The 27,471-nt window shown below is 44.0% G+C and overlaps 5 protein-coding genes across 10 annotated transcripts in view; all 5 read right to left on the reverse strand.

Annotated features, from left to right (window-relative positions):
• LOC115049691 (protocadherin gamma-C5-like) overlaps positions 1 to 27,471 on the reverse strand; it is a 209,194-nt gene that overhangs the window by 67,970 nt on the left and 113,753 nt on the right. Inside the window, exon 1 of one of the 6 annotated variants that reach the window (XM_029512133.1) lies at positions 8,053 to 10,475. The exons of 4 other annotated variants lie outside the window; for them this stretch is intronic. In XM_029512133.1, the coding sequence (XP_029367993.1) occupies positions 8,053 to 10,434 (2,382 nt within the window). In that variant the 5' untranslated portion in view covers positions 10,435 to 10,475. Of the gene's footprint in view, positions 1 to 649; positions 3,164 to 8,052; positions 10,476 to 27,471 lie in introns of those variants that run through there. One more of the 6 variants, XM_029512129.1, reaches the window with a different exon arrangement.
• On the reverse strand, positions 1,592 to 7,414 carry LOC115049694 (protocadherin beta-16-like). Its single transcript, XM_029512142.1, has 2 exons — positions 5,030 to 7,414; positions 1,592 to 1,644 (listed from the first exon to the last, which is right to left on the reverse strand). Exons 1-2 carry the CDS (start codon positions 7,412 to 7,414, stop codon positions 1,642 to 1,644), a joined length of 2,388 nt encoding a protein of 795 aa, XP_029368002.1. The 3' UTR covers positions 1,592 to 1,641.
• LOC115049701 (protocadherin gamma-A11-like) lies at positions 11,939 to 16,485 on the reverse strand. Its single transcript, XM_029512148.1, has 2 exons — positions 14,095 to 16,485; positions 11,939 to 12,035 (listed from the first exon to the last, which is right to left on the reverse strand). Exons 1-2 carry the CDS (start codon positions 16,474 to 16,476, stop codon positions 12,033 to 12,035), a joined length of 2,385 nt encoding a protein of 794 aa, XP_029368008.1. The 5' UTR covers positions 16,477 to 16,485; the 3' UTR covers positions 11,939 to 12,032.
• On the reverse strand, positions 18,004 to 22,563 carry LOC115049693 (protocadherin beta-16-like). The gene is made up of 2 exons (XM_029512141.1): positions 20,164 to 22,563; positions 18,004 to 18,100 (listed from the first exon to the last, which is right to left on the reverse strand). Exons 1-2 carry the CDS (start codon positions 22,561 to 22,563, stop codon positions 18,098 to 18,100), a joined length of 2,403 nt encoding a protein of 800 aa, XP_029368001.1. The 3' UTR covers positions 18,004 to 18,097.
• Positions 21,062 to 25,798, reverse strand: LOC115049703 (protocadherin gamma-A2-like). Its single transcript, XM_029512150.1, has 2 exons — positions 23,408 to 25,798; positions 21,062 to 21,158 (listed from the first exon to the last, which is right to left on the reverse strand). Exons 1-2 carry the CDS (start codon positions 25,790 to 25,792, stop codon positions 21,156 to 21,158), a joined length of 2,388 nt encoding a protein of 795 aa, XP_029368010.1. The 5' UTR covers positions 25,793 to 25,798; the 3' UTR covers positions 21,062 to 21,155.

The following is a 27,471-nucleotide window of genomic DNA, read 5'->3' on the forward strand; positions in this document are numbered from 1 at the left end:
CCTAAAAGAGAAAGGATAGGGCAACCATTAATCCACTCCGTGCATGATTTCGGTTAGATCCTTCGTGTGTGCATTTCATTCTACCTCCCCGTCTTGCCTCGAGCTCAAATATTCGGCGTTGATGGGAGGACCCACTGCATATCAGCGATAAAACTGATACATACTGGTCAACAGCGTCCCTCTGAGTTAAAATCCGAAATTACAACAGAATAAGCCGTATTAACCAGATAATTTTCAACTATTAGACAGACGTACATGTCTGAAATTGATTTCAGCGAGATACACAAAATAAACAAAGGTTTTTACATCCTGCAAAAAAAGCGGGGGAACAGCACATTCAAATGCGAGGATTCTAGTTGAAATGCAAGTTGGCATGGGGATTTTTACCTTAAAACAGGAGAGTGGCAGAAAAAATGAAAGCGATAAGAATATGTTACATTCTAAAACAATTTAGATGAGTTCCCATGTACAAGGTTAATTTAAAAGGGCTAATTCAAGTGACATTAAAAACTTGGTATGATTTGATCCCCGACAACTGTCTGAACTTTCTCTGTCCATGGTTCTGATTGCAGATATTTTATCAGCGGCAACAGTTACATGGGACAATCATGCAAACAATTCAAGATTGAATTAGCCCAAAAAAACCAACCTCTAAAGGAGAATCTGGTTCATCCAGGATGCTTTTTTCATTCTGTATCCGCTGCATCGTCCCTGTTGAACTGGGGTCCATTATCAGCACGTTCTCACTACCAGCTCTGCCGAACTTACAGTCACTCTTTCTGGAGTCAGTCGTCCTGCACACCTCGTAGTTGTACACGTGTTGGAGAGTCCCTGTCCCCAAAGTGTCTGAGTAACGTGGTGGATAATATGGAATCACAGGCAGGTTGGACTGATACAGGATGCGAGACTGCCTCCACCTGTAGATCTTCACTGAGATAATAACCACTAAACACGTGATGAAGAGGAAGGAAACTACAGCCAGAGCCAACACCAAGTAAAAAGTCAGGTTGTCATTGTACTCCTTGTCGTGTGGAAAGTCAGTGAACTCCGACAGCACTTCAGGGAAGCTGTCCGCCACCGCCACGTTCACAATGACTGTAGCTGAACGAGAGGGCTGCCCGTTGTCCTCCACTATAACAGTCAGTCTTTGTTTCACTGCATCTTTATCAGTCACTTGGCGGATAGTTCTTATTTCTCCATTCTGTAAGCCCACTTCAAACAGCGCCCTGTCTGTGGCTTTCTGCAGCTTATAGGAGAGCCAGGCATTCTGTCCAGAGTCCACATCAACAGCCACCACTTTAGTCACCAGATAGCCCACATCTGCTGACCGAGGCACCATTTCAGCCACCACAGAGCCACCGGACTGGACCGGGTACAGGACCTGAGGGGGGTTGTCGTTCTGGTCCTGGATCAGTATTTTCACAGTCACGTTGCTACTGAGTGGAGGAGATCCTCCATCCTGAGCTTTGACGTGGAACTGGAAATCTTTGATCTGCTCGTAGTCAAAGGAGCGCACTGCATGGATGACTCCACTGTCAGCACTAACGGACACATATGAGGAGACTGGCACTCCGTTCACAGAGGAGTCCTCCAGGATGTAAGAAACACGGGCATTCTGGTTCCAGTCAGCGTCTCTGGCTCTCACTGTGAATATAGAGAGGCCTGGTGTGTTGTTTTCTACAATGTAGGCCTCATATGAGCTCCTCTCAAAGACAGGCGGGTTGTCATTGACATCAGAGATCTGTAAGTTGAGAGTGACGCTGCTGGAGAGGGAGGGGACTCCCTCATCAGAGCAGGTCACTGTGATATTATACTCAGAGGATCTCTCTCTGTCTAGTTCACTGTCTGTCACTAAACTATAGAAATTATTTGATGTAGATTTCAGTAAGAACGGTATATTATCACTTATAAAACACTGAACTTTACCGTTTTCACCTGAGTCAGGGTCTTGAATGTTAATCATTGTAACAACTGTGTCCGATTTTGCACTCTCAGATATAATAGTGGATTTCGACATGATTTTAATTGTGGGTTCGTTATCATTTATATCACTCACATCGACTATGACTTTACAGAAATCCGTCAGTCCTCCATTATCCTTTGCTCGCACACTGACCTGGAAATGCCTTTTCTTTTCATAATCCAAACGACCAGTCAACCTCAGCTCACCATTGTCCTCATTTACCTCAAACATATGCCTGACATCGTCTAAAGTGTTCGTGATTGAATAAGTTATTTTACCATTTAGGCCACGATCAACGTCGGAAGCACTCACTGCCGTAACAATCGTTCCTTTTGCAGCATTTTCAGGGACTGTGCTTTTATAAACCGGCTGTGTAAAAACAGGAGGGTTGTCATTGGCATCTAACACCGTGATGAGAATTTGCATTGTTCCTGACATTTGCGGCTCTCCTCCGTCTACAGCCGTCAACACTAAAGAAATAAACTCATCCTTCTCTCTGTCCAGGGACTTTTGTAAGATAATTTCAACAGGCTTTGTACCATCAGGTTTGCTGTGGTGTTTCAGAGAAAAATGATCAGTGGGCTTGAGTATGTAGCTTTGAAGACCGTTTGTACCTACATCCAAATCAACCGCACGTTCCAGATCAAACTTTGCTCCAACCACTGCAGATTCGCTGATCGTAAATTTGATTTCCTTTTTTTCAAAGGTCGGTGCGTTATCGTTTATGTCTGTAATTTCAACTGTAACACTGTAAAATTCCATCGGATTCTGTAACACAATCTGAAAATGCACAGCGCACGGCGTTGTCTCACCGCATAACGCCTCTCTGTCTATTCTTTCTTTGATAAGGAGGACCCCCCTCTCGTTGTTTAGCTCGATATATTCTCTGCTGTCGCCGGAATAAACATGAGCGTTACCCATCTTGAGCCGTTTCACTTCTAAACCTAAATCCTGAGCTATATTACCGACCAAAGAACCCTCCGCCATTTCCTCCGGAATGGAGTAACTGACCTGTCCGCAGACTGACCGAAGACAGACGATCGAAATAAATAATCTTATATATTGCCCCATTGTCTGAAATTGCCAAGGTATGAAGAAAAAATAACGTCGTAAAATCCTTTTGATAGGGAAAGAGGAATTTAAAAAATGTAAAGCAATGATCGTCCACAAATGAATCCGAACATAAAGACAGTTGCCTCGGTGGAGTATACCGACCACTCAACGTAACACAATGCAGCCTGCGCCTTCCCTTCCTTTCTATTACATCGAAACACAGAGGCGGTGCAGCTGTAAATATTCAACTTCAACAGGCTAGGCAACAGCGGCCCGCCGAGTTCATCAAGTAAAACTGCAGAAAAATATTATGGGCTAGGACGGTTGGAAAAAGGTGAGGTATTACTAAGCATATCTGTGAGTAATAGGTGTGATATGTCTGTATATTGACTAGTGTAGCTAAGAATACTTCATCAAAGAATAATTGACACATTAAGGAAAATCTTTGAAAAGAACACAACAATATTCAAACTAGGGTTGTAAAAAACTGACCATTGTTAGTCACATTGCCTAAAATGAATATGATAGAAAAATGTAATCTCATAAATCAGCAAAGTGCTTCTATGTATCTCAGTCATGTACTCCCACGTCTTAATGAACTAATGCGTTTGCTCTGACCTATTGTGTTTCTGAAGAAAGAGTGAAGTACAGACGTTTATCTCTAAGGACAAAGACACGTCTTCTTCCATAGATAAGAGAATCACATGATGACACTGTCTTGTAAATCATGAGGACTATGTTGACGTAAGGAGAAAACACATCCATGTGAATCATCTGTGTCCTGAAGTATGATGTCAAAAGACGTGCTACCTTGGGTATAAAACATGTTGCTCCTCTCCCATAACTTTGCTGTACAAGATCCTGTGAACAGCTTGAATAAAGAGGCTCTGCCTTCAAGAGACTCCGTGTGAGAATGGTGATTTTATTTCACCATCAGAATATAGGAATCACTGTCCATCTCTACCAAGAGCCTGAAAACGTATTTGAGAAATTTCTGCAAATGCTGTCACAACTGAATAAAGAGTTCAATAATGAAATGCAATCAGGGAAATCGTGTGGGATGTAACAACTTTCTCGCATCTAAAGGAGAATCTGGTTCGTTCAGGATGCTCTTTTCAGTCTGTATCTGCTGCACTGTCCCGTATGAACAGGGGCCCATTATCAGGACACAGTAATACACAGTAATATGAATCTGCATAGAGCCAGACCTCTGCGGCTGACCTCCATCTACAGCCGTCAAACACAGTGATGCAAACTCTGGTTTCTCTCTATCCAGGGGTTTCTGTAAAATCATTTCTCAGGAATGGAGTAGCTGACCTGGCTGAGCACAGCACTGAAACAGAGGACAGAGAAAAACAACAGCAACTTCCGTCTCATTGTTCTGTCGGCCACCTCCTTTGCATCAAATGTGAATGTTATCCTCTATTGCGATATCACAGTTCCTGAAGAAAATTAAATCCTCCATGTAAAAGTTTGATCCACAACTGATTTCAAAATTTGCCCATTTCGATATGCCAAATAGTGAGTTTCTCCGACCGGCGGTAGTGCGTTTGTGTTTCTGAGTCCTTCTCGTTTATGAGACAATGTGGGTAGGAGGGGGACTTAGGGGTGTTCTGGTACAAATGACAAAAATATGACATAAATTTTAAAGAAGCTGGTCAACAACAGCCTGCTGAGTTCATAACACGAAACTTCAGGACTTGAAAATAATTACTTCACTGCTACCTGAATTAAGTACCTACCAATACACATTTTTTTTTTCATTAAAACGTTTTGGTGCCAAAGCAAAGCTAAATAGCAAGATATTGTTCATAAAGAGACAAAAATAACAAACATAAAGAGTGAATGAAGGTGAAAAACTTCAAGAAAAATCAATTATTAGGCTAGATAAAAATAGGTTCTTCTTTCGCTGTCCAAGGTACTGAAATTGTATTAGCACTTAACACTATCAACAGATAAATAGAATTAAATAGATATAAAGGCACAGATAGGTAGCTTAACTATTTAACCAACCTCCAGAGGAGAGTCTGGTTCATCCAGGATGCTCTTTTCATTCTGTATCCGCTGCATCGTCCCTGTTGAACTGGGGTCCATTATCAGCACGTTCTCACTACCAGCTCTGCCGAACTTACAGTCACTCTTTCTGGAGTCAGTCGTCCTGCACACCTCGTAGTTGTACACGTGTTGGAGAGTCCCTGTCCCCAAAGTGTCTGAGTAACGTGGTGGATAATATGGAATCACAGGCAGGTTGGAGTGATACAGGATGCGAGACTGTCTCCACCTGTAGATCTTCACCGAGATAATAACCACTAAACACGTGATGAAGAGGAAGGAAACTACAGCCAGAGCCAACACCAAGTAAAAAGTCAGGTTGTCATTGTACTCCTTGTCGTGTGGAAAGTCAGTGAACTCCGACAGCACTTCAGGGAAGCTGTCCGCCACCGCCACGTTCACAATGACTGTAGCTGAACGAGAGGGCTGCCCGTTGTCCTCCACTATAACAGTCAGTCTTTGTTTCACTGCATCTTTATCAGTCACTTGGCGGATAGTTCTTATTTCTCCATTCTGTAAGCCCACTTCAAACAGCGCCCTGTCTGTGGCTTTCTGCAGCTTATAGGAGAGCCAGGCATTCTGTCCAGAGTCCACATCAACAGCCACCACTTTAGTCACCAGATAGCCCACATCTGCTGACCGAGGCACCATTTCAGCCACCACAGAGCCACCGGACTGGACCGGGTACAGGACCTGAGGGGGGTTGTCGTTCTGGTCCTGGATCAGTATTTTCACAGTCACGTTGCTACTGAGTGGAGGAGATCCTCCATCCTGAGCTTTGACGTGGAACTGGAAATCTTTGATCTGCTCGTAGTCAAAAGAGCGCACTGCATGGATGACTCCACTGTCAGCACTAACGGACACATATGAGGAGACTGGCACTCCGTTCACAGAGGAGTCCTCCAGGATGTAAGAAACACGGGCATTCTGGTTCCAGTCAGCGTCTCTGGCTCTCACTGTGAATATAGAGAGGCCTGGTGTGTTGTTTTCTACAATGTAGGCCTCATATGAGCTCCTCTCAAAGACAGGCGGGTTGTCATTGACATCAGAGATCTGTAAGGTGAGAGTGACGCTGCTGGAGAGGGAGGGGACTCCCTCATCAGAGCAGGTCACTGTGATATTATACTCAGAGGCTCTCTCTCTGTCTAACTCACTGTCTGTCACTAAACTAAAGAAATTATTTTCGGAAGACTTAAGTAAAAACGGAATGTTTTCATTTACTGTACATTTGACTTTACCGTTCTCACCATCGTCTAAGTCCTGAATGTTAATTATTGTGACGACAGTTTGACTTTTGATATCTTCGGATATCATATTTGTTTTAGACATCACATCTATCGCCGGTTTATTATCATTTACGTCGACAATGTCAACTATAACCTTGCATGTGTCTGTTAGCCCTCCCTCGTCACTTGCACGAACGTTTATCTGATAGTTTCGTGATTTTTCGTAGTCAATATTTCCAATTAATCTAACTTCACCCGTATGCTCATTTACCTCAAATAAATGTCTGATATCATCTAAAGTGTTTCTGATTGAATATGTTATTCTTCCATTCAGCCCGTGATCTGCATCTGATGCACTGACTGTAATGACTATTGTGCCTTTCGGCGAATTTTCCGCAATGGTGGCTTTATACACGGGCTTTGTGAAAATAGGGGCGTTATCGTTTACGTCTAACACCGTTATAAGAATCTGCATAGTACCAGACATTCGAGGTTGCCCTCCATCCATGGCCGTCAACACCAGAGATAAATGTTCATTTTTTTCTCTATCAAGAGGTTGTTTTAAAATCATCTCGACATTCTTAGAGCCGTCTGCTTGATCGTGTAGTTTCAGAGAAAAATTATCAGTCGGTTCCAGGAGGTAGGTTTGGAGACCGTTAATTCCCACATCTAAATCCACTGCCCGTTCCAGGTCAAATTTCGATCCGGTAACTGCAGACTCGCTAATTTTAAATCTAATATCTTTTCTCTCAAAAGTGGGGGGATTATCGTTGATGTCTAAAATCTCGACTACTATCCTGTAGAATTCGATAGGTTTGTCTAATATTATTTGAAAATGCATCGCACAAGGCATCGTCTGTCCGCAGAGCGCCTCTCTGTCTATTCTCTCTTTGATCAGGAGGACTCCCCTGGCTTTATTCAGCTCGATGTATTCTCTGCTGTCACCGAAATAGACACGAGCATTGCGTGAGTTCAACATTTTTACATCTAAACCCAAATCATCCGCTACATTTCCGACAACGGAGCCCACTGGCATTTCTTCATTAATGGAGTAGCTGACATGGCCGAGCGCTGTGCCGGCGAAAAGGAATGGGAGGAAAAACAATACTTGCCGTTTCATTGTTCTCCTTGTTATTGCGATAAAGAAAAAAAATGCGTTTTTCTTTCCAATAAAATGTGTAAAATATGCGTCCCAGCAACAATAAGAGATCAAGGGAATATTCCACAACAATGAAGGTAATTAGTCCAAGAAAGATACGTGTTTCACTCTAGAGTGCAGGGCTTCATGTGTTACATCGAGTGTTCTCTCTTTTTCGGCGTTTGAAGATAGAGAGGCAGCGCTGGCAAGATAGACTTCCCGAGCAACATGCTGGACGACAGCGTCTCTCAGAGTTCAACATGCAAAACTGCAGTACAAGTGTTCAAAACCACGCTGTTTTAGGCAGATTGGTGGGAATCAAACCACAGTGAACAAATGTTTTTATTCACCGTGAATTAAGTGCGTTTCATAAGATGGGTGAGGCTGCATCTATGAAGTCATTAAAAGATTTTGCTACCAAAAATGTTCGCACTAGTGTAGTAGGTAGAATAAGTATGGACTTAAACCTCATATTCAGACAACTAACCAATCAGAGGTTCTATGGTGCTGAATAGGAATAGGTACATTTTCTAATCGAAACACCAGTTGAAACACCATAACAATAACTAAAAGGTGAAAACCACAAAATAATTAAAATAGATATAGTGTAACACTCTAACCTCTAAAGGAGAGTCTGGTTCATCCAGGATGTTCTTTTCATTCTGTATCCGCTGCATCGTCCCTGTTGAACTGGGGTCCATTATCAGCACGTTCTCACTACCAGCTCTGCCGAACTTACAGTCACTCTTTCTGGAGTCAGTCGTCCTGCACACCTCGTAGTTGTACACGTGTTGGAGAGTCCCTGTCCCCAAAGTGTCTGAGTAACGTGGTGGATAATATGGAATCACAGGCAGGTTGGAGTGATACAGGATGCGAGACTGCCTCCACCTGTAGATCTTCACCGAGATAATAACCACTAAACACGTGATGAAGAGGAAGGAAACTACAGCCAGAGCCAACACCAAGTAAAAAGTCAGATTGTCATTGTACTCCTTGTCGTGTGGAAAGTCAGTGAACTCCGACAGCACTTCAGGGAAGCTGTCCGCCACCGCCACGTTCACAATGACTGTAGCTGAACGAGAGGGCTGCCCGTTGTCCTCCACTATAACAGTCAGTCTTTGTTTCACTGCATCTTTATCAGTCACTTGGCGGATAGTTCTTATTTCTCCATTCTGTAAGCCCACTTCAAACAGCGCCCTGTCTGTGGCTTTCTGCAGCTTATAGGAGAGCCAGGCATTCTGTCCAGAGTCCACATCAACAGCCACCACTTTAGTCACCAGATAGCCCACATCTGCTGACCGAGGCACCATTTCAGCCACCACAGAGCCACCGGACTGGACCGGGTACAGCACCTGAGGGGGGTTGTCGTTCTGGTCCTGGATCAGTATTTTCACAGTCACGTTGCTACTGAGTGGAGGAGATCCTCCATCCTGAGCTTTGACGTGGAACTGGAAATCTTTGATCTGCTCGTAGTCAAAAGAGCGCACTGCATGGATGACTCCACTGTCAGCACTAACGGACACATATGAGGAGACTGGCACTCCGTTCACAGAGGAGTCCTCCAGGATGTAAGAAACACGGGCATTCTGGTTCCAGTCAGCGTCTCTGGCTCTCACTGTGAATATAGAGAGGCCTGGTGTGTTGTTTTCTACAAGGTAGGCCTCATATGAGCTCCTCTCAAAGACAGGCGGGTTGTCATTGACATCAGAGATCTGTAAAGTGAGAGTGACGCTGCTGGAGAGGGAGGGGACTCCCTCATCAGAGCAGGTCACTGTGATATTATACTCAGAGGATCTCTCTCTGTCTAACTCACTGTTTGTCAGTATACTATAGAAATTATTGGTGCTGTAGTTAATTTCAAATGGCAGGTTTTCATTTATTATACAGTGGACTCTTCCATTACTTTCAGAATCTGGATCATTTACACTCAATAAAGCTATAACTGTTTTGTGGGGTGAATCCTCCGGTACTGAGCCCGATGTTGATATCATATTTACAGCAGGGATGTTGTCATTCACGTCAATAACATCAATTATTATCTTACTGGAATCTGAGAGTCCACCTTGGTCAACCGCTTCTATATCAATATGATAATGTTTTTCTTTCTCATAGTCGATTGGGCCTTTTAATATCAAATCGCCTTGATTATTAATGTGAAATAATTTTGAAACAGTATCCATGCTGTTGGCAATGACGTAGTTCACTTCACCATTAGAGCCTTTGTCTGCATCAGAAGCACTGACCTTGGTAACCTGTGTTCCTATTGCGGAACTTTCTGTAATGCTCGCCTTGTAAAGGGATTTACTGAAGACAGGAGCATTGTCGTTTGCGTCCAATACAGTCACACGAATCTGCATTGTTCCCGTCATTTGCGGTTCTCCGCCATCCTCCGCCGTCAGAATCAGTGAAATGTGTTCCTGTTTCTCTCGGTCCAATGGTTTTTGCAATATCATTTCTACCTTTTTGCTTCCATCAGACTGAGAGTGTAATTTCAGCACAAAATTATCACTCGGCTTTAGGGTGTATCTCTGAAGACCATTCTGCTCGATATCAGGGTCAATCGCTTTCTCCAGCAAGAACTTAGAGCCGATGACTGCAGACTCGCTTATTTCAAACGTCCTCTTCTCCTTTTGGAAAGCTGGAGCGTTGTCATTAATGTCGGTAATTTCGACAGTAACCGGGAATAATTCTAATGGGTTCTCTAACGTCATTTGAAAATGCAAAGCGCAAGGCGTTGTCTGCTTACAGAGCGCTTCGCGATCTATTTTTTCTTTAATGAGGAGGACTCCCCTTTCTCTGTTCAGTTCAATGTACTGAGCACTGTCTCCGGTATAAATGCGAGCTTTACCCGACTTCAATCGTTTGACATCCATCCCTAAATCTTGTGCAATGTTACCGACCAAAGAGCCTTTTGCCATTTCCTCCGGGATTGAGTAGCTGACCTGCCCGTTCACAAAATTCAAGCACACGATGGAGACAAACAACAGTACTTGCCGTTTCATTGTTCGGTCGGATATCTCCGTTTCACAATAGATACCGCGTGTTTTCCGTTTTAAGGATAGAATCCCGTCACTCGTGATTTCAATTAAAGAGAGAAAAATTCTGATGCACAAAGGAAATATTATATTCCAGATTTCAGGTATCCGCGAAGAGTAACCGGCGATCTCATTTCCTTAGCGTGCATTCTACATCTGAGCTTCTGCGACCGTAACAAACCAGACCAACGACTGGGAGGATCTGTTCCAAAAGCAATTCTCCACTGCAACACGCTGGGCAACAGCGGCCCGATGAGTTCAAATTACGAAAGTACAGAATAAAAACGGCAAATATACCTTGGAAATTATGAAAAGTGAGAATTCATGACAGAATGAGCCCGAACACACCATGTGCTATTTTTACTATTAATAAATAAGATATATAAATGAATTTGGTGATTAATACAGGCTACTATTGGTAAAAGGAAAAGAAAATCTACATCGGGAGAGAGGAAACTGGGAAAAAATGCTTTGATTGTCGCTGTCCAGGGTGCTGTAATATTGCCTGAAGGGCGCCTTTCATCAGTCACATGAATAAAATTGTAAAGAAAGTCATCAATACATATAACCAACCTCTAGAGGAGAGTCTGGTTCATCCAGGATGCTCTTTTCATTCTGTATCCGCTGCATCGTCCCTGTTGAACTGGGGTCCATTATCAGCACGTTCTCACTACCAGCTCTGCCGAACTTACAGTCACTCTTTCTGGAGTCAGTCGTCCTGCACACCTCGTAGTTGTACACGTGTTGGAGAGTCCCTGTCCCCAAAGTGTCTGAGTAACGTGGTGGATAATATGGAATCACAGGCAGGTTGGACTGATACAGGATGCGAGACTGCCTCCACCTGTAGATCTTCACTGAGATAATAACCACTAAACACGTGATGAAGAGGAAGGAAACTACAGCCAGAGCCAACACCAAGTAAAAAGTCAGGTTGTCATTGTACTCCTTGTCGTGTGGAAAGTCAGTGAACTCCGACAGCACTTCAGGGAAGCTGTCCGCCACCGCCACGTTCACAATGACTGTAGCTGAACGAGAGGGCTGCCCGTTGTCCTCCACTATAACAGTCAGTCTTTGTTTCACTGCATCTTTATCAGTCACTTGGCGGATAGTTCTTATTTCTCCATTCTGTAAGCCCACTTCAAACAGTGCCCTGTCTGTGGCTTTCTGCAGCTTATAGGAGAGCCAGGCATTCTGTCCAGAGTCCACATCAACAGCCACCACTTTAGTCACCAGATAGCCCACATCTGCTGACCGAGGCACCATTTCAGCCACCACAGAGCCACCGGACTGGACCGGGTACAGGACCTGAGGGGGGTTGTCGTTCTGGTCCTGGATCAGTATTTTCACAGTCACGTTGCTACTGAGTGGAGGAGATCCTCCATCCTGAGCTTTGACGTGGAACTGGAAATCTTTGATCTGCTCGTAGTCAAAAGAGCGCACTGCATGGATGACTCCACTGTCAGCACTAACGGACACATATGAGGAGACTGGCACTCCGTTCACAGAGGAGTCCTCCAGGATGTAAGAAACACGGGCATTCTGGTTCCAGTCAGCGTCTCTGGCTCTCACTGTGAATATAGAGAGGCCTGGTGTGTTGTTTTCTACAAGGTAGGCCTCATATGAGCTCCTCTCAAAGACAGGCGGGTTGTCATTGACATCAGAGATCTGTAAGGTGAGAGTGACGCTGCTGGAGAGGGAGGGGACTCCCTCATCAGAGCAGGTCACTGTGATATTAAACTGTGACGCAGCTTCTCTATCTAAAGCTACCTCTGTAACTAAACTATAAAATCCAGTCATTGTGTTCTGTATTTTGAAAGGAATGTCATCATTAATTTTACACTTCACCTCTCCATTCCTCTCAGAATCAGGATCATTCACACTGACCATAGCAATGACAGTGTTCTCTGGAGAGTCCTCTTGGATGCTGTCTGATTTAGAGAGTACTTTCAATTGAGGACTGTTGTCATTGACATCGATAACATCAATTAGGATTTTACTGGAATCAGAGAGCCCACCATTATCTGTAACCTCAATATCAATCTGGAAAGCCTTTGTTTTTTCATAATCTATTTCACCAATTAAAATAACCTGTCCACTTTTTTTATCGATTTGAAAAAGGTCAGATAAATGGCGATTGCTATTTAAAATCTCATATGATATTTCTCCATTAGAGCCTCTGTCTTTGTCAGATGCACTGACTTTAATAACACTGGTTCCCTTTGGAGAATTCTCCGTTAGTGTTGCTTTGTATACTGACTTGGTGAAAACCGGCGCATTATCGTTTACATCTAATACGTTAACAGTTATCTGCATTGTTCCTGACATGCGCGGCTGTCCACCATCCAGAGCGGTTAACAACAGTGAGATCTGCTCCTGGTGCTCTCGATCTAAAGGCTTCTGCAGAACCATCTCTACCTTTTTAATTCCGTCTGCTTGATTCTCCAGCTTTAATGCGAAGTTGTTTGTTGGGTTAAGCGAATAGCTTTGGAGACCGTTTGAACCGATGTCGGCGTCGATTGCTTTCTGCAAGACAAATTTCGACCCAATAACAGCAGACTCGCTGATCTCGAAACGTTTCTCACTCGATGCAAAGCTGGGAGCGTTGTCATTTATGTCTGTGATTTCTATCGTTATGCGAAACAATTCCATCGGATTTTCCAGAATCATCTGTAAATGTAAAGCACAGGGCGTCGTTTCTCCACATAACGTCTCTCTGTCTATTCTCTCCTTGATAAGAAGGACACCCCTCTCTCTGTTCAGCTCGATGTATTCTACACTGTCTCCCGAATGAATACGAGCTCTCCCAGATTTTAGCCTCCTCAAATCCACACCTAAATCCTGAGCGACATTACAGACTAATGAACCCTTCTCCATTTCCTCGGGAATGGAGTAGCTGACCTGCCCGAACACCGAAGTAACACAGAGGACGAAGATGTACAGCAGTACTTGCCGTCTCATTGTTTTGTCCGGATATTCCTGTGTCCTTTGTATAAAAATGCAATCCATGTGAATATCCCTTAAATGTTCGATCGTATCGCCAGTCCGTTATTCCAAAAAGAAAGCAGCCTCTCTGACCGCGAGCAGTTTCCAATTTAGACGAGGACGGGCGGTGAGCGCTTTTCTTTTTATTATCTACCATGTCACAATGTAAGGGGGAGGTACAGTCAGCAGCCCTGTCGAAGACTGCCACACTCTGGCCGATAGCGGCTCTTTTTGTCCAGAACGCAAAACAGCAATAGATGAGATAAAGCACATGAGAAAGAGCTTGGTGAGGAAAAACGAAATCATTATTATTACTATTATTTGTAAAAGCAGTTGCAGTAACAGCGACAACGTCATTGTCAATAAGATTTGGTTTATATCTGTGATATGACACTCAGAGTTTATCCTGATTAAACTCTCAGAACATTTAGATGCTATTCTGTAAAACAAACACTAAGCACAAAACCTTTTTATAGAATAGTTCTTTAACTATTGTAGCTCTTTCTCACCTGAACTAATGATGCAGCAGGTTAAGTACTAAAACGAAGCCAAAAAAAAAAAAAAAACTACCATAAAACACTTGAGAAACAGACAATTATGACATGATGCAAGTTTAAGTGTTCAGTGTAAACACTGCATGCTAACCTCTAAAGGAGAGTCTGGTTCATCCAGGATGCTCTTTTCATTCTGTATCCGCTGCATCGTCCCTGTTGAACTGGGGTCCATTATCAGCACGTTCTCACTACCAGCTCTGCCGAACTTACAGTCACTCTTTCTGGAGTCAGTCGTCCTGCACACCTCGTAGTTGTACACGTGTTGGAGAGTCCCTGTCCCCAAAGTGTCTGAGTAACGTGGTGGATAATATGGAATCACAGGCAGGTTGGAGTGATACAGGATGCGAGACTGCCTCCACCTGTAGATCTTCACTGAGATAATAACCACTAAACACGTGATGAAGAGGAAGGAAACTACAGCCAGAGCCAACACCAAGTAAAAAGTCAGGTTGTCATTGTACTCCTTGTCGTGTGGAAAGTCAGTGAACTCCGACAGCACTTCAGGGAAGCTGTCCGCCACCGCCACGTTCACAATGACTGTAGCTGAACGAGAGGGCTGCCCGTTGTCCTCCACTATAACAGTCAGTCTTTGTTTCACTGCATCTTTATCAGTCACTTGGCGGATAGTTCTTATTTCTCCATTCTGTAAGCCCACTTCAAACAGCGCCCTGTCTGTGGCTTTCTGCAGCTTATAGGAGAGCCAGGCATTCTGTCCAGAGTCCACATCAACAGCCACCACTTTAGTCACCAGATAGCCCACATCTGCTGACCGAGGCACCATTTCAGCCACCACAGAGCCACCGGACTGGACCGGGTACAGGACCTGAGGGGGGTTGTCGTTCTGGTCCTGGATCAGTATTTTCACAGTCACGTTGCTACTGAGTGGAGGAGATCCTCCATCCTGAGCTTTGACGTGGAACTGGAAATCTTTGATCTGCTCGTAGTCAAAAGAGCGCACTGCATGGATGACTCCACTGTCAGCACTAACGGACACATATGAGGAGACTGGCACTCCGTTCACAGAGGAGTCCTCCAGGATGTAAGAAACACGGGCATTCTGGTTCCAGTCAGCGTCTCTGGCTCTCACTGTGAATATAGAGAGGCCTGGTGTGTTGTTTTCTACAAGGTAGGCCTCATATGAGCTCCTCTCAAAGACAGGCGGGTTGTCATTGACATCAGAGATCTGTAAGGTGAGAGTGACGCTGCTGGAGAGGGAGGGGACTCCCTCATCAGAGCAGGTCACTGTGATATTATACTCAGAGGCTCTCTCTCTGTCTAACTCACTGTCTGTCAATAAGCTATAGAAATTACTGGATGTAGATGTGATTTTAAATGGTATATTTCTATTAATTACACACCGGACCTTTCCATTTTCTTCAGAATCTGGATCAGTGATACTCATTACAGCTACCACTGTACTGGAAGGGGAATCTTCTCCAACTGAATTTGATGAAGAAATCATATTTATAACGGGACTATTGTCATTAATGTCACCGACATCGATAATCACTTTGCTTGAATCAGATAGACCTCCTCGGTCAACTGCCTCAACATCAATTTCATAATTTCTGGCTTTTTCGAAATCAATGGGCCCATCTAGTATCAGATGACCATCCTCACTGATGTGGAATAAATTTGATGTGCCTATCATATTATGACTGATTGTGTAACTAACCTCTCCGTTCGAGCCTTTGTCTGCATCGGAGGCACTGACTTTGGTAATGATTGTTCCCTTGAGGGAATTTTCTTTCACACTTGCTTTGTAAACGGTTTGCGTAAAAACAGGAGCGTTGTCATTGACGTCTAACACAGTAATATGAATCTGCATAGAGCCAGACCTCTGCGGCTGACCTCCATCTACAGCCGTCAACAACAGTGATGCAAACTCCTGCTTCTCTCTATCCAGGGGTTTCTGTAAAATCATTTCTACTTTTTTAACACCATCGACCTGGCTGTGTAATCTAATTATGAAGTTATCATTGGGTTTGAGTGTATAGCTCTGAAGACCGTTCAGCCCGATGTCAGGATCTATGGCTTTTTCTAGCATGAATTTAGAACCGGTGACAGCAGACTCGCTGATTTCAATGTTTTTCTCTTCCCGCTGGAATGAAGGAGCGTTGTCATTAATATCTTTGATTTCGACTGTGATTGGAAATATTTCGATTGGGTTTTCCAACGCAATCTGAAAATGCAAAGCGCAAGGCGTTGTCTGAGCACAGAGAGCTTCGCGATCTATTCTCTCTTTGATAATGAGCAGTCCTTTTTCCTTGTTAAGCTGTATGTACTCTGCACTATCTCCCGTGTGAATACGGGCTCTACGCTCTTTCAACCGTTTTACATCCAAACCTAAGTCCTGAGCTATGTTACCGACCAAGGAGCCTTTGGTCATTTCCTCGGGAATGGAGTAGCTGACCTGACCGAGCGCTGCACTGAGACAGAGGGCCGAGAAAAACAACAGTACTTGCCGTCTCATTGTTCTGTCGGCCACCTCCTTCGCATCAAATGTGAATGTTATCCTCTATTGCGATATCACCGTTCCTGAAGAAAATCAAATCCTCAATGTAAAAGTTTAATCCACAACTGATTTCAAAATTTGTCCATTTCGATATGCCGTATAGTGCGTTTCTCCGACCGGCGGTAGTGCGTTTGTGTTTCTGAGTCCTTCTCGTTTATGAGAAGATGTGGGTGGGAGGGGGAGTTAGGGCTGTTCTGGTACAAATATGAGATAAAATTTAAAGAAGCTGGTCAACAGCGGCCCGCCGAGTTCATAACACGAAACTACAGGACTTCAAGGAAAATAATTACTTCACTGCTACCTGAATTAAGTACCTACAATTACAATCTATTGTTTTATTAAATGTTTTGGTGCCAGAGTGAAGCTAAATAGAAAGATGTTGTTCATCAAGGGACAAAAAGAAAAAGCAAAGAGTGAATGAAGTTGAAAAACTTCAAGAAAATTCACAATTATGAGGCTAGATAAAATTAGGCTATTCTTTCGCTGTCCAAGGTACTGAAATGGTATTAGCTCTTAATAACATCATCATATAAACAGAATAAAAAAGATACAAAGGCATAGATAGGTAACTAAACTATTTAACCAACCTCTAAAGGAGAGTCTGGTTCATCCAGGATGTTCTTTTCATTCTGTATCCGCTGCATCGTCCCTGTTGAACTGGGGTCCATTATCAGCACGTTCTCACTACCAGCTCTGCCGAACTTACAGTCACTCTTTCTGGAGTCAGTCGTCCTGCACACCTCGTAGTTGTACACGTGTTGGAGAGTCCCTGTCCCCAAAGTGTCTGAGTAACGTGGTGGATAATATGGAATCACAGGCAGGTTGGACTGATACAGGATGCGAGACTGTCTCCACCTGTAGATCTTCACTGAGACAATAACCACTAAACACGTGATGAAGAGGAAGGAAACTACAGCCAGAGCCAACACCAAGTAAAAAGTCAGGTTGTCATTGTACTCCTTGTCGTGTGGAAAGTCAGTGAACTCCGACAGCACTTCAGGGAAGCTGTCCGCCACCGCCACGTTCACAATGACTGTAGCTGAACGAGAGGGCTGCCCGTTGTCCTCCACTATAACAGTCAGTCTTTGTTTCACTGCATCTTTATCAGTTACTTGGCGGATAGTTCTTATTTCTCCATTCTGTAAGCCCACTTCAAACAGCGCCCTGTCTGTGGCTTTCTGCAGCTTATAGGAGAGCCAGGCATTCTGTCCAGAGTCCACATCAACAGCCACCACTTTAGTCACCAGATAGCCCACATCTGCTGACCGAGGCACCATTTCAGCCACCACAGAGCCACCGGACTGGACCGGGTACAGGACCTGAGGGGGGTTGTCGTTCTGGTCCTGGATCAGTATTTTCACAGTCACGTTGCTACTGAGTGGAGGAGATCCTCCATCCTGAGCTTTGACGTGGAACTGGAAATCTTTGATCTGCTCGTAGTCAAAAGAGCGCACTGCATGGATGACTCCACTGTCAGCACTAACGGACACATATGAGGAGACTGGCACTCCGTTCACAGAGGAGTCCTCCAGGATGTAAGAAACACGGGCATTCTGGTTCCAGTCAGCGTCTCTGGCTCTCACTGTGAATATAGAGAGGCCTGGTGTGTTGTTTTCTACAATGTAGGCCTCATATGAGCTCCTCTCAAAGACAGGCGGGTTGTCATTGACATCAGAGATCTGTAAGGTGAGAGTGACGCTGCTGGAGAGGGAGGGGACTCCCTCATCAGAGCAGGTCACTGTGATATTAAACTGTGACGCAGCTTCTCTATCTAAAGCTACCTCTGTAACTAAACTATAAAATCCAGTCATTGTGTTCTGTATTTTGAAAGGAATGTCATCATTAATTTTACACTTCACCTCTCCATTCCTCTCAGAATCAGGATCATTCACACTGACCATAGCAATGACAGTGTTCTCTGGAGAGTCCTCTTGGATGCTGTCTGATTTAGAGAGTATTTTCAATTGAGGACTGTTGTCATTGACATCGATAACATCAATTAGGATTTTACTGGAATCAGAGAGCCCACCATTATCTATAGCCTCAATATCAATCTGGAAAGCCTTTGTTTTTTCATAATCTATTTCACCAATTAAAATAACCTGTCCACTTTTTCTATCGATTTGAAAAAGGTCGGATAAACGACGCTTGCTATTTGAAATCGCATATGATATTTCTCCATTAGAGCCTCTGTCTTTGTCAGATGCACTGACTTTAATAACACTGGTTCCCTTTGGAGAATTCTCCGTTAGTGTTGCTTTGTATACTGACTTGGTGAAAACCGGCGCATTATCATTTGCATCTAATACGTTAACAGTTATCTGCATTGTTCCTGACATGCGCGGCTGTCCACCATCCAGAGCGGTTAACAACAGTGAGATCTGCTCCTGGTGCTCTCGATCTAAAGGCTTCTGCAGAACCATCTCTACCTTTTTAATTCCGTCTGCTTGATTCTCCAGCTTTAATGCGAAGTTGTTTGTTGGGTTAAGCGAATAGCTTTGGAGACCGTTTGAACCGATGTCGGCGTCGATTGCTTTCTGCAAGACAAATTTCGACCCAATAACAGCAGACTCGCTGATCTCGAAACGTTTCTCACTCGATGCAAAGCTGGGAGCGTTGTCATTTATGTCTGTGATTTCTATCGTTATGCGAAACAATTCCATCGGATTTTCCAGAATCATCTGTAAATGTAAAGCACAGGGCGTCGTTTCTCCACATAACGTCTCTCTGTCTATTCTCTCCTTGATAAGAAGGACACCCCTCTCTCTGTTCAGCTCGATGTATTCTACACTGTCTCCCGAATGAATACGAGCTCTCCCAGATTTTAGCCTCCTCAAATCCACACCTAAATCCTGAGCGACATTACAGACTAATGAACCCTTCTCCATTTCCTCGGGAATGGAGTAGCTGACCTGCCCGAACACCGAAGTAACACAGAGGACGAAGATGTACAGCAGTACTTGCCGTCTCATTGTTTTGTCCGGATATTCCTGTGTCCTTTGTATAAAAATGCAATCCATGTGAATATCCCTTAAATGTTCGATCGTATCGCCAGTCCGTTATTCCAAAAAGAAAGCAGCCTTTCTGACCGCGAGCAGTTTCCAATTTAGACGAGGACGGGCGGTGAGCGCTTTTCTTTTTATTATCTACCATGTCACAATGTAAGGGGGAGGTACAGTTAGCAGCCCTGTCGAAGACTGCCACACTCTGGCCGATAGCGGCTCTTTTTGTCCAGAACGCAAAACAGCAATAGATGAGATAAAGCACATGAGAAAGAGCTTGGTGAGGAAAAACGAAATCATTATTATTACTATTATTTGTAAAAGCAGTTGCAGTAACAGCGACAACGTCATTGTCAATAAGATTTGGTTTATATCTGTGATATGACACTCAGAGTTTATCCTGATTAAACTCTCAGAACATTTAGATGCTATTCTGTAAAACAAACACTAAGCACAAAACCTTTTTATAGAATAGTTATTTAACTATTGTAGCTCTTTCTCATCTGAACTAATGATGCAGCAGGTTAAGTACTAAAACGAAGCCAAAAAAAAAAAAAAAAAAAACTACCATAAAACACTTGAGAAACAGACAATTATGACATGATGCAAGTTTAAGTGTTCAGTGTAAACACTGCATGCTAACCTCTAAAGGAGAGTCTGGTTCATCCAGGATGCTCTTTTCATTCTGTATCCGCTGCATCGTCCCTGTTGAACTGGGGTCCATTATCAGCACGTTCTCACTACCAGCTCTGCCGAACTTACAGTCACTCTTTCTGGAGTCAGTCGTCCTGCACACCTCGTAGTTGTACACGTGTTGGAGAGTCCCTGTCCCCAAAGTGTCTGAGTAACGTGGTGGATAATATGGAATCACGGGCAGGTTGGAGTGATACAGGATGCGAGACTGCCTCCACCTGTAGATCTTCACCGAGATAATAACCACTAAACACGTGATGAAGAGGAAGGAAACTACAGCCAGAGCCAACACCAAGTAAAAAGTCAGGTTGTCATTGTACTCCTTGTCGTGTGGAAAGTCAGTGAACTCCGACAGCACTTCAGGGAAGCTGTCAGCCACCGCCACGTTCACAATGACTGTAGCTGAACGAGAGGGCTGCCCGTTGTCCTCCACTATAACAGTCAGTCTTTGTTTCACTGCATCTTTATCAGTCACTTGGCGGATAGTTCTTATTTCTCCATTCTGTAAGCCCACTTCAAACAGCGCCCTGTCTGTGGCTTTCTGCAGCTTATAGGAGAGCCAGGCATTCTGTCCAGAGTCCACATCAACAGCCACCACTTTAGTCACCAGATAGCCCACATCTGCTGACCGAGGCACCATTTCAGCCACCACAGAGCCACCGGACTGGACCGGGTACAGCACCTGAGGGGGGTTGTCGTTCTGGTCCTGGATCAGTATTTTCACAGTCACGTTGCTACTGAGTGGAGGAGATCCTCCATCCTGAGCTTTGACGTGGAACTGGAAATCTTTGATCTGCTCGTAGTCAAAAGAGCGCACTGCATGGATGACTCCACTGTCAGCACTAACGGACACATATGAGGAGACTGGCACTCCGTTCACAGAGGAGTCCTCCAGGATGTAAGAAACACGGGCATTCTGGTTCCAGTCAGCGTCTCTGGCTCTCACTGTGAATATAGAGAGGCCTGGTGTGTTGTTTTCTACAATGTAGGCCTCATATGAGCTCCTCTCAAAGACAGGCGGGTTGTCATTGACATCAGAGATCTGTAAGGTGAGAGTGACGCTGCTGGAGAGGGAGGGGACTCCCTCATCAGAGCAGGTCACTGTGATATTATACTCAGAGGATCTCTCTCTGTCTAACTCACTGTCTGTCACTAAACTATAGAAATTATTTGATGTCGGCATAATAGTCAAAGGGGTATCATCGTTGATAACACATTTAACTTTGCCGTTCTCATTTGAATCCGGGTCTTGAACATTCATCATGGCAACAACAGTTTTTGGCTTAGAGTGTTCAGATATCATGTTTGATTTGGACATTATGTTAATTATTGGTTTGTTGTCGTTCATATCGACCACCTCAACTAAAACTTTACAGGAATCCGTCAGTCCACCATCATCACTTGCACGTATGTTAATATGGTAGTTTCGTGTATTTTCATAATCAATATTGCCAAGCAATTTAATTTCACCATTGTCTTCGTTGATATGGAACAACGCATGAGCTTGATCTAAACTGTTGGTGATTGAATATTTTATCCTTCCATTCAATCCACGATCTGCATCTGATGCAGTGACGCTGGTGATAACAGTGCCTTCTGGGGCGTTTTCTAACACGGTGGCTCTGTAGGCCGACTGTGAAAAAACAGGCGCGTTATCATTGGCATCTAACACCGTGATGAAAATTCGAATTGTTCCCGACATTTGCGGGTCTCCTCCATCAAAAGCAGTCAAAACTAAAGATACTAAATCCTCCTTTTCTCGGTCGAGGGGCTTTTGTAAAATCATCTCAACCTTTTCTGTTCCATCACCTTGAGTGTCCCGCTTTAGTACAAAATTATCAGTAGGTTTAAGATCGTACTTTTGAAGACCATTTTTGCCGACATCAAGATCGATTGCTCTATCTAATACAAATTTTGCGCCAATTACAGCAGATTCGCTAATCTTGAAACTGACCTCGTTTTTTTCAAAGGTGGGGGGGTTGTCATTTATATCTGTAATCTCGATTGTGATACTATAAAATTCCATGGGGTTTTCTAAAATAATTTGACAATGTAAAGCACAAGGCGTCGTTTGCCTGCATATCGCCTCTCTGTCTATTCTGTCTTTGATCAGAAGGACTCCTCTGTTTTTATTAAGCTCGACATATTCCGCACTGTCTCCCGAATAAAGACGAGCTTTACCCGTGTGCAGTCGTTTTATGTCTAAACCCAGATCCTGAGCAATATTACCGACTAAAGAGCCACTCGGCATTTCCTCGGGGATGGAGTAGCTGACTTGACACAGCGCTGAACGGAGAAAGACGACCAAGAAAAACAACAGTACTTGCCGTTTCATTGTTCTGCCCGACATTTTCCGTGCAAAATTGAAAAAGGACGAAAAAAAAACGTTCCTCGATCTAAAACGCTTCGTCCATTACACTTTATGAAAAACTAAATGACGCTCCATAATCATCCACAACAGTTATTAAGGACTACTGCACTCTTATTGTGTAGGTGTACGCCGTTGTTGTAACTCTGCGTCTGGGTCTCTCTTTCTCTTATAACATCGTGATGGCGAGACTTCTCTTTGAACCTGCCTTGAAACATCAACACACTGGCCAACAGCGGCCCTCACAGTACGCAGCACAGAACTACAGAAATTGGCTGGAGACTAAAAAACAAAACAAAACTGTACATTACAGAGCAGGTTATTTGTATGTGCCAAAAGAAAAAAGCGCCCACGATTCATTGATTAGAACGTGTAATAGTGACTGACTTGGTATTTTTCTTTGAAATCTGCTATTCGTACTTTACAATTTGACGCAGAGGAAATGAAATAACTATGCTCTTTGGCAGTGGGCAACTGAAATTCAGGTTAGTTAAGCGCCCGTGGAATTCATGAATATAATTTTTTAAATGCATAGATATAAAGACAGATAGGCCCAGGCAGACAGACAGAAAGACAGACAGATAAATAAATGGGCTAATGGTATAACAATATCTCTGTCCATGGTGCTGATTGCACACTGGCCTTAAATGACTTCAGGTGTGAAAACATGACTATTTCCAGAGAAAATATCAACACATCACTATTACCATTGAGTTACAATATGACTGTCCTATAGGTGTAGTCATTTGTCAAAATTAAGCCAATAAAAAACTTATTACTTACACCATGAGAAAGCAATTTATAAGAATAAACCGATATGACCAACCTCTAAAGGAGAGTCTGGTTCATCCAGGATGCTCTTTTCATTCTGTATCCGCTGCATCGTCCCTGTTGAACTGGGGTCCATTATCAGCACGTTCTCACTACCAGCTCTGCCGAACTTACAGTCACTCTTTCTGGAGTCAGTCGTCCTGCACACCTCGTAGTTGTACACGTGTTGGAGAGTCCCTGTCCCCAAAGTGTCTGAGTAACGTGGTGGATAATATGGAATCACAGGCAGGTTGGACTGATACAGGATGCGAGACTGTCTCCACCTGTAGATCTTCACTGAGATAATAACCACTAAACACGTGATGAAGAGGAAGGAAACTACAGCCAGAGCCAACACCAAGTAAAAAGTCAGGTTGTCATTGTACTCCTTGTCGTGTGGAAAGTCAGTGAACTCCGACAGCACTTCAGGGAAGCTGTCCGCCACCGCCACGTTCACAATGACTGTAGCTGAACGAGAGGGCTGCCCGTTGTCCTCCACTATAACAGTCAGTCTTTGTTTCACTGCATCTTTATCAGTCACTTGGCGGATAGTTCTTATTTCTCCATTCTGTAAGCCCACTTCAAACAGCGCCCTGTCTGTGGCTTTCTGCAGCTTATAGGAGAGCCAGGCATTCTGTCCAGAGTCCACATCAACAGCCACCACTTTAGTCACCAGATAGCCCACATCTGCTGACCGAGGCACCATTTCAGCCACCACAGAGCCACCGGACTGGACCGGGTACAGCACCTGAGGGGGGTTGTCGTTCTGGTCCTGGATCAGTATTTTCACAGTCACGTTGCTACTGAGTGGAGGAGATCCTCCATCCTGAGCTTTGACGTGGAACTGGAAATCTTTGATCTGCTCGTAGTCAAAAGAGCGCACTGCATGGATGACTCCACTGTCAGCACTAACGGACACATATGAGGAGACTGGCACTCCGTTCACAGAGGAGTCCTCCAGGATGTAAGAAACACGGGCATTCTGGTTCCAGTCAGCGTCTCTGGCTCTCACTGTGAATATAGAGAGGCCTGGTGTGTTGTTTTCTACAATGTAGGCCTCATATGAGCTCCTCTCAAAGACAGGCGGGTTGTCATTGACATCAGAGATCTGTAAGGTGAGAGTGACGCTGCTGGAGAGGGAGGGGACTCCCTCATCAGAGCAGGTCACTGTGATATTATACTCAGAGGATCTCTCTCTGTCTAAAGTGACCTCTGTAAATAGGGTATAAAACCCAATTAGTGTAGTTTGTATTTTGAAGGGGATGTCATGGTCTATATCACATTCTACGTTTCCGTTATTTTCCGAATCTGGATCATTTACGCTCAACATAGCAATAACGGTGTTTGTGGGCGAGTCCTCTTGTATGGATTCGGATTTAGAGACAATGTTTATCTGAGGATGATTGTCATTTACATCAGTTACTTCAACTATAACCTTCGAGGAATCAGAAAGTCCCCCGCTGTCCACAACCTCAACATCAATTTGATAAACGTTTGCCTTTTCGTAATCTATTTCACCGATTAAGATAATTTCACCACTTTTCGAGTCAATTTTGAACATTTCATATAAAAAACGTTTGCTCGGAGATATCAGATATGATACGTCTCCGTGAGAGCCAATGTCTTTATCAGAGGCACTTACAGTCGTTATTTTGGTGCCTTTGGGGGCGTTTTCTTGTATTTTTGCACTGTATAGCGATTTAGCAAATGCAGGTGCGTTATCATTCACATCCAGTACACTGACAAAAATCTGCATTGTCCCTGACATCTGCGGTTCTCCTCCGTCTATAGCAGTGAGCAGCAGCGAAATGTTTTCCTGCGTCTCTCGATCCAGTGGCTTCTGCAGCACCATCTCCAGCTTTTTACTTCCGTCTGCCTGATTTTCGAGTTTTAATACAAAATTATCAGTCGGGGTAAGTGAGTATTTTTGTAAGCCGTTCATTCCAATATCGGAGTCAATAGCACTTTCTAACACGAATTTCGAGCCTATCACAGCGGACTCGCTAATTTCAAAGCGTTTTTCTGCATTTGTAAAACCAGGACTGTTATCGTTTATGTCGGTTATCTCCACTGCAACGCGAAACAATTCCATTGGATTTTCTAAAATTAACTGGAAATGTAAAGCACAAGGCGATGTCTCGCCACATAAAACCTCTCTGTCTATCCTGTCCTGGATAACGAGGACTCCTCTTTCTTTATTTAAACCGATGTACCCGACACCGCCTCCCATATAGACACGAGCTTTCCCTGATTTCAGCCTTTTTACATCTAAACCTAAATCATGCGCTATGGTACCAACTACAGAGCCTTTGGCCATTTCTTCGGGAATGGAGTAGCTGACCTGCCCTTGCACGTCGCTCACACATAGCACCGACAGAAACAGCAGTACTTGCCGTCTCATTGTTCTGTCCGATCTCCTGCGATCTCCTTTACCAATAATAAAAAACAAGCATTCCCTTTGCAGTCGATGCGACAGTCGGTAAAAAATAAAAAAAAATCCCAATTCCGTTAAAGTTATGCTGTGTGTCCAATCCAACACTTTCTCACAGTGTGCCTTATGGGGGTGGACTGTCTGTTCTTTCTCTAATCGTGTCCAACACATCGACTCGTAGGGCGGGGCATAGACAAAAAAAAAAAAAAAACACACAAACCCCCCCACCCCCCCAACCCCATCTAATTTTATAGCAACACACTTGACAACAGCGACCCTTTGAGTCGATAATGCAAATTACAACGAGTTGTAGCAAATTGAAATGCTTTTTCCAAAGCAACACCGTTTACGCCCCCCCCTCCCAAAAAAAAAAAAACCCAAAAAAATAATTAAAAGCAGACTAAATTTGGCCATTGATTATACATTTTCTAATTTCCCCAAATTAATATGTTGTTTACACTGTGTACAATTGTTATTGCATAATTTTGACATTTTGTAATTAGAGGAGAAATGTAGTCGATATGAATAAAAGCAATGCAACGAAATCAGGAAATCAAACCGCACAACGCCTGGAGCTAGTTACACTGTCGCTATCCATGGTGCTGATTAGGAGCAGCGGTCATTCTTCAGCCGATTTAACCTATTCATGTGTGGTCTTTGTCAGAATCCTATAAAAAACCTACTGCCCACACAAAGTATTGCACACTATCTTGGTATCCATTTGCATAAAGATGAAAAAAGAAAGTAATTCTTAATGCTTTTCTCACCTCTAAAGGAGAATCTGGTTCATCCAGGATGCTCTTTTCATTCTGTATCCGCTGCATCGTCCCTGTTGAACTGGGGTCCATTATCAGCACGTTCTCACTACCAGCTCTGCCGAACTTACAGTCACTCTTTCTGGAGTCAGTCGTCCTGCACACCTCATAGTTGTACACGTGTTGGAGAGTCCCTGTCCCCAAAGTGTCTGAGTAACGTGGTGGATAATATGGAATCACAGGCAGGTTGGACTGATACAGGATGCGAGACTGTCTCCACCTGTAGATCTTCACTGAGATAATAACCACTAAACACGTGATGAAGAGGAAGGAAACTACAGCCAGAGCCAACACCAAGTAAAAAGTCAGGTTGTCATTGTACTCCTTGTCGTGTGGAAAGTCAGTGAACTCCGACAGCACTTCAGGGAAGCTGTCCGCCACCGCCACGTTCACAATGACTGTAGCTGAACGAGAGGGCTGCCCGTTGTCCTCCACTATAACAGTCAGTCTTTGTTTCACTGCATCTTTATCAGTCACTTGGCGGATAGTTCTTATTTCTCCATTCTGTAAGCCCACTTCAAACAGCGCCCTGTCTGTGGCTTTCTGTAGCTTATAGGAGAGCCAGGCATTCTGTCCAGAGTCCACATCAACAGCCACCACTTTAGTCACCAGATAGCCCACATCTGCTGACCGAGGCACCATTTCAGCCACCACAGAGCCACCGGACTGGACCGGGTACAGGACCTGAGGGGGGTTGTCGTTCTGGTCCTGGATCAGTATTTTCACAGTCACGTTGCTACTGAGTGGAGGAGATCCTCCATCCTGAGCTTTGATGTGGAACTGGAAATCTTTGATCTGCTCGTAGTCAAAAGAGCGCACTGCATGGATGACTCC

This window comes from Echeneis naucrates, chromosome 10 (genome assembly GCF_900963305.1).
Source record: "Echeneis naucrates chromosome 10, fEcheNa1.1, whole genome shotgun sequence".
Lineage (NCBI taxonomy): Eukaryota > Metazoa > Chordata > Actinopteri > Carangiformes > Echeneidae > Echeneis > Echeneis naucrates.

Coding starts and splice junctions, on each gene's coding strand:
- LOC115049701 (XM_029512148.1), bottom strand. CDS start 16,476: ATGAGACGGCAAGTACTGTTGTTTTTCTCGGCCCTCTGTCTCAGTGCA.
- LOC115049693 (XM_029512141.1), bottom strand. CDS start 22,563: ATGTCGGGCAGAACAATGAAACGGCAAGTACTGTTGTTTTTCTTGGTC.
- LOC115049694 (XM_029512142.1), bottom strand. CDS start 7,414: ATGAAACGGCAAGTATTGTTTTTCCTCCCATTCCTTTTCGCCGGCACA.
- LOC115049703 (XM_029512150.1), bottom strand. CDS start 25,792: ATGAGACGGCAAGTACTGCTGTTTCTGTCGGTGCTATGTGTGAGCGAC.